Source organism: Tachyglossus aculeatus, chromosome 21 (assembly GCF_015852505.1).
Source record: "Tachyglossus aculeatus isolate mTacAcu1 chromosome 21, mTacAcu1.pri, whole genome shotgun sequence".
Taxonomy (NCBI): Eukaryota; Metazoa; Chordata; class Mammalia; order Monotremata; family Tachyglossidae; genus Tachyglossus; species Tachyglossus aculeatus.
The window spans coordinates 22,811,588-22,818,290 of NC_052086.1; the positions used below are offsets into that span (position 1 = coordinate 22,811,588).

Below are 6,703 nucleotides of genomic sequence, written 5' to 3' on the forward strand. Positions count from 1 at the left end.
ACCTCCCCAGTGCTTAGAACAGTGCTTTGCACATAGTAAGCACTTAGTAAATGCCATCATTATTATTATTATTGTATCTTTTTTTTCTTTCACCCTTCACTAGGTAATCAGATACTTTTCTGCACAGTTCAAAATTTCATTAATAAATAAGTCGTACTTAATCTGGTGAAAGAATATTTGTTTTGGTGTACACTGGTGTTTGAAAAGTGTCAGATTCTAGCTCTTTGTACAGTGAAAAGGAAAGGTAAATGGATGTATGCCAGTTAAGTGAGTTTCACACACATTTATATACACTATATATGCTAGTTAAAACCTGATGGAACAGTCGTTTGATTTTGGGTCCTTGGTCTCCTGATTCCTCCAAAGCCCCGTGTATTTTCTCCCCCCTCATAGTAAAAGGAAATGTGATATTTGTTAAGCAGTAGGGTAGGTACAGTGCAATCAGATCAGATACAGTTCCTGACCCATACTAGGGTTACATTCTAAAGGAATGAAGAACACATACTCAATCCCCACTTTATAAATGAGGAAACTGAGGCACAGAAGTCAAGTGACTTGCCCAAGGTCGGCCAGATAATCGTATTTATTGAGCACTTAGTGCGTACAGAGCACTATGTTAAGCATCTGGGAGAGTACAATACATCAGAGTTGGTAAACATGTTCATTGTCCACAGGAAGCTTACAACTGGAGGGGGGGGATGATGGAGGCGAGAAATGCTTAGTACAGTGAGCGCTTAGTACAGTGCTGTGCACGCAGGCACTCAATAAATACAATTGAATGAAAAGGAGGTGGGATTTAGACCCCAGGTCTCTTGATTCCCAGTCCTGTGTTCCTTCAATTAGGCCACACTAGACTGTCTAGTCCCTCTCTCTCCTTTCCCCCACTTTCCCATGTCACTCATCTCCTCCAGGATTCGCTTCCAACTCCTATGTCTTCCCTCCACTGCTTCCTTCATGTTTTCTTACTTTCTGCTGCCTTTTGTAATAGATGCTTCTTGTTACCCCACTGCTGCTTCCCTTCTCTCCCTCCCAACACTCTATCTCCCCGAGAATCCTTTAATACCAGATATCTTGTTGGCACTTCTTTAAGCACCTGGGGCCAGGGGTAGGATCAGATGTACTCTTCATAATTCCATTGGATCACCTTGGACCAGTGATTATCAGAGTGACAGGAAATTTTACTTGCTTCTACCTCTCTGAAATACCCTGTGAATCAATACTGATATTACTATTTGGGTCAGAGTTCTGGTTCTTTTCAAATGATCATTTTTAGCCCCTGAAGCTGGCTGTGGAATATGGATGTGGAATTTTCCATTCTTAGTTTAAATTCACACTGGTAAAGTCTAATATAGTCCAAGGGTGAAGCATCTGTTTTGAGCAGTGGAATGAAAGTTGGGATTTCTTACCAAGATTTGCTGTGTTTAGATTGTTCATGGGTGGTGCAATATTGGGCTATTACAGCTGCTGTTGCTTGCTTTTTTGGAGGATGGGAAAATACTTTTCAAAGGTAAGTCACATCACTGTGTTCTGTGCTTGCCAGTTCCATCACTGACACTTTTAAGTGCATTTTAGTTAAAGGATAAACTTGCAGTTTGGTTTGAGGTAGGAAAGCAGCATGACTTAATAAATAAAACACATGTCAGGAAGCCAGAGGATCTGGGTTCTAATGCCGGCTCTGCCATGTGCATACTGTGTGACTTTGGGCAAGTCACTTAATTTCTCTTTGTTTCTTCATCTGCAAAATGGGGATTCAGTACCTGTTCCCCCACCTAAACTGTGAGCCCCATGTAAGACAGGGACTCTGGCACCCTGGTCTGTTTAACTTATATCTACCCCAGCTCATAAAACAGTGCTTGACACATAATAAGTGCTTAACAAATACCATAGAAAAAAGTATCCAGACCGCTATAGACATCTTGGAAATAAAATGATTTAATTATCTATCCAAGTCACAAAATGCCTGGTTCTGGAAATGGTTGCAATTTTGATCCAGATTGGCTTTAATTGGAAGAATATGTTCAAAATCTGTTCCAAATTCTGTTCATGTGAGGATGACTTTTCTCTCTCATGGGCAGAAATTTTGATGTTAAATCTTTCCCTTGTGTGTAGAAAGTTTGACCATCAAATTTTTGTCTTTTTAAGTGGAAGTTGTTTTAATCATCCTAAATTCTTCTTTCTAGGTAAAAGAAGATATAACATTAAACTATGGAAAACCTTTACCGACTGCTTTAACTGTTTGCCCATTGCAGCTATTGTGGATGAGAAAATATTCTGCTGTCACGGAGGTAAGTGTTGATACTGACGTTTGTGTGAGTGGCACTCGGATAAATTTACATTTGTGCTAAAGAGTTTTATAATGTTATAAGACTGACATTCCATCAAGTTAATTTTCATTGTTCAAAACCTGCATTATTCTTATTTCTTGCCCCACCTATGTTCTTCATGCTGGAGCAATTCAATAAGTAGTAACAGTATTTGAGGGTCCACTGAGAGTGGTGCACTATATTAAGCACATGAGAAGTACAAAAGGGAGAAGTTATCATACCCTGACCTCTGTGGGCAGGGAAACAGACATAAAATTGGAGGGGAGGGGAAGTAATTGAATGACATACAAAAGTGCTCAAGATGATCTTAAATTAATTTCTAAGTGCTGGAGATTGCGGGGGTTCAATTTGGAACGCGGAACTAACTGGGGAAAGATTGTTGGAGGAGGTAGGATTATAGGAGGGCATTGAATTTGGGCAAAAGGAATTCCCAGCCAAAAGCAGGAGAGATAAGTATGATAGTTAAGATAGCTAAGGAGGAGAAAATAGAGTAAGTTGTAGAGTAAAAAGTGAAGAGCAGGAGTGTAAGACGGGGAGAGTTTATTTTGGGTAAAGTGATCATGTTTAAAGAGCCCCTTCGTTTAATTTGTAGCTTAGTGAATTTTTTAAACGAAACGTTAGAGAAGCTGTGTGGCCTGGTGAAAAGAGCATGGGCTTGGGAGTTAGAGGACCCTTCTTGACAGGTCTTTCAGAAAAATTAATCCTTGGTTCTAAAATTGGGAAGAATCAGACATAGTATCTTCTTTCAAAGGTTTGTTCATGGGTCTGTATTTGAAGCATGTGTAAGTTTACTGTGCTAATAGCATAAAAATGAAATAATGTACAATTTTCAGCTCCAAGCAGAACTGAATTCATGAATGCAGGAGTGAGGGAGGAGCCTGGCTAATCTAAATGGGCTGTGTACACGGAACAAGATTGAGCTGGATAGGTGGAAGGAGCAGGAAGCAGCAGACAGAAGCCAGAAGTCAGGCTGCAGCTGGAACCAGAACCCAGGCCTGGGGTTTTAATTGATAATTTTGTAACGTCACTCAGCATGTGGGTTTTTATTACTGTATCTGTTTCCAACCAGCATGACTTACCATTGACTAAACAGGTTTCCCGGGCTCGCTGAGAGGCTGAAAAAGATCTGATCTTCTAGGTCATGACCTATTTATTGGGCTGCCCAGTTTGGGAAAGCCTGTTTCCCATTTACTTTGGATGTCATATACTGACCTTAAGCGGTGATATGCTTATCGGAGTCATGGTATGTTACATATGAGAAGAATGACTATTTTAATCATTACTCAGGTCGAATTTTAAACCTGGGTGGCTTTCATCTAACGTTTTATTTCTAAATGAGAGAATTTCTCACTGGGAACTCAGTGTGATGAAGAAAAATGTTGTTATTGTTAAGTTCCTCAGGTATTTATTTTTTTTACAGGTTTGTCACCAGATCTTCAGTCAATGGAGCAAATTCGGCGAATTATGCGCCCTACTGATGTACCGGATCAAGGTCTTCTTTGTGATCTCTTGTGGTCCGACCCAGACAAAGATGTTTTGGGCTGGGGTGAAAATGACAGAGGAGTGTCTTTTACATTTGGTGCAGAGGTTGTAGCGAAGTTCCTTCATAAGCATGATTTGGATCTTATATGTAGAGCCCATCAGGTAACTCACCTTTGCATTTTTCATGTACTCTTAAGAGCAAGTATGAGTTTGATTATGGGCAGGGAACATGTTTGCTTATTCGTTTGTACTCTACCAAGTGCTTAGCTTAGTTCTCTGTGCCTACTAAGTGCTCAGTAAATACCATTGATTAGAACCATTTGAATAGCAATTGAGAAATTGTTTTTGCTGTTTTAATACTAGTTCATATTCACAGTAAAGCCTTCTTTTGCTTTCTCCCTCCAGGTGGTTGAAGATGGATATGAGTTTTTTGCAAAGAGACAGTTAGTAACTCTGTTTTCTGCTCCAAATTATTGTGGAGAGTTTGACAATGCAGGTGCCATGATGAGCGTGGATGAAACTTTAATGTGCTCTTTTCAGGTATAAATTTGTGATTTTCAGGTGTAACATAAACTATAGAAATTCACTGGTATATACATTGTCCCCTAAGTATTGACACTTTTTTGACTTTTATTATCCGTGTGTATTGATGTTACTTGTCTGAAAGCAATTAATCTGGATTCAGAATCTATTGGTACTTGCAAAACTGAAGGTGAGGGGATAATTACACTCCAGTTGTAACCTGGGAACTTGCAGAATCTTGGCCCCTGAGTCTAAATGTGTCCCTAGAGTTACGGAGTGTTTTTCAAACTGGGGGTTTATGTGTACATTCTAAGAGGTTCTACCTGAATTATCTTTTCAGATTTTGAAACCTGCGGAGAAAAAGAAGCCAAATGCCAGCAGACCTGTAACACCACCAAGGGGTATGATCACAAAACAAGCAAAGAAATAGAGGTCAATTTGACATTGCCTAGATGGGACTTGTATAATAGTATATAACCTTCATTTTTAAAATTGTAATGTGTACTGGTCAGCTTGCTCAAAGTAGATTTGTGTTTGTGGTTTGTTTTTGTTTTTTGATTTTTGATTTAGTGGAGTCCGTTTGCTGATTATAACAGCAACTGAGACTTCCTGCTCCCTAAAAGTGTTTTTTTGTTTTGTTTTGTTTTTTAATTCTGTATTCCATTAAAAACAACTTACTTTTTGTCCAGGTTTCAGCAATACACTCCACAACAGTCTATCCTGACATCAGGGATGACTGTATAACTGTTCTTTTGATTCTGTACAATCCATGCATAGTGTAAATGCTGCTTTTTTCCCCTTTAGGTTCTAAAGACAGCACTAGTGTACTAGGAGACTAGAAGAGTGTTACTGTCATGCAATGCATACTGTTTTTACAAACCACTGTGAACTTCTTTTTTTACTTTAAAGACTTGTTTTAAAGGGATTGCTTTTTTTTCCCCTCAATGTCTTGTCATGTACAAACTAGTTTTATTGCTATCAACATTAGGAATAACCTTCAAACTTGCCAGCATCACTGGTATGGTGTAATATTTAATTAAAGCACACTTCCCCTACCATCTACTTTAGATTGACAAAGCCATTATTTTAAATGTTTGTGACTTTCCTAAAGCCAAAGTTTCTGTTGACATCTGAATTGACACAACCAGTGAATACAACTTGGGGTGGTTGTGTATGTATTCCTTCCTCTTGGGGATTTAAAAACAAGTTTTGACTTTGACTAAGAAATAATACTGTACTGTTGTGCTGTTAATAACTATAAGGTCAATGATGTTTTATACTGTTTCCTTATGGCCTATTCATTGAGTAATATTTTTGCAGAGTTAGGCCTAGACCTGTCCATTCAGCTATAAATTATAGAAACACAAGTGTTCTGAACAAGTGATGAGTTGTGCTTTCTTTGGCCTACAGGCTTTATTCTGCAATGAAATCAAGAACATGGCTTGTAAAACCAACCAAATAAAGGAATTAACTTATTTTACTCTTCCACCAATTTATACAAAGCTCAAACAGTATCTGTGACTTTTTTAAAAATGAAACTAAGATCTGTTAAAGAAATCTGTTTGAACAGATGACAGTGTACAGTACCATGTGGTGAAACCTAATTCAGACTTATTAAATGAAGAACTTGTTAACTCTTCTCAGTGTCAATTTTATCAGCACAATACACACAGGAAAACTGTTGATAGCATATTGAATAGATATTAAATAATAAATTGTTCTGGAAACCATGTGGTGTCATTTTGGATTTGTCTCTGACCTTCAGATAAGTCTCTGTTACCTAAGGAAGCGTACAAATGCAGAAACTTACTCCTTGGGAACAGTAACCTAATTCATACTTTAGTTAAAATGTATCCTATTTTATTCTTCATTCAGGGAGATCACGTGAGTTTCTTTGAAATTGGAATGAGAAAGGCAGTTCTGGCCTAGTTTCAAAAACTTAAACGAGCCCAGAATTTTCCTGAGTATGCTTCCTCCAACGTGCCCCTCGGCTAATTTGATATTTAATATATTGGCCCAGTTAAATATCAGCAAGCATTGGAAAATAAAGGTTCCCAAAGAAAAGATCATTAGAGCCGAGGGAAGGGAGAAGAGTATTCAAAACTCCATGAACCGACCGATGGTCATCCATGCTGGCTAAAAGCATGCCTTGGGGCTGATACTTACAGTCTGGATTCAACCAACCTTACAAGTACTCCTGGGGAAAATATCAGAAGGGATCTGTGGCCATTCTGGAAACAGTAGCTGCCCCTCCACTGTTGAGCTATTTCTTGCTATGCTCCTTGAGGCAAAAAAACTGTGGAGCCAGTAGTGATATAACAGCAGCCAAAGTAGGTAAGACGAGAAACTGCCGCCCTTGCCTTCCCAGAATTTGT

General features: G+C 38.8%; 1 protein-coding gene across 4 annotated transcripts in view; it reads left to right on the forward strand.

The window, feature by feature from the left end:
• The window catches only part of PPP1CC (protein phosphatase 1 catalytic subunit gamma), a 32,102-nt gene extending 26,044 nt beyond the window's left edge, over nt 1-6,058 (forward strand). Inside the window, exons 4-8 of one of the 4 annotated variants that reach the window (XM_038762744.1) lie at nt 2,181-2,285; nt 3,745-3,968; nt 4,212-4,346; nt 4,669-4,760; nt 5,133-6,058. In XM_038762744.1, coding sequence (XP_038618672.1) covers nt 2,181-2,285; nt 3,745-3,968; nt 4,212-4,346; nt 4,669-4,758 — 554 coding nt within the window. In that variant the 3' untranslated portion in view covers nt 4,759-4,760; nt 5,133-6,058. The remainder of the gene's footprint in view (nt 1-2,180; nt 2,286-3,744; nt 3,969-4,211; nt 4,347-4,668; nt 4,761-5,132) is intronic. The other 3 variants (XM_038762745.1, XM_038762743.1, XM_038762746.1) reach the window with 3 other exon arrangements.
• Nucleotides 6,059-6,703: the final 645 nt, after the last annotated feature.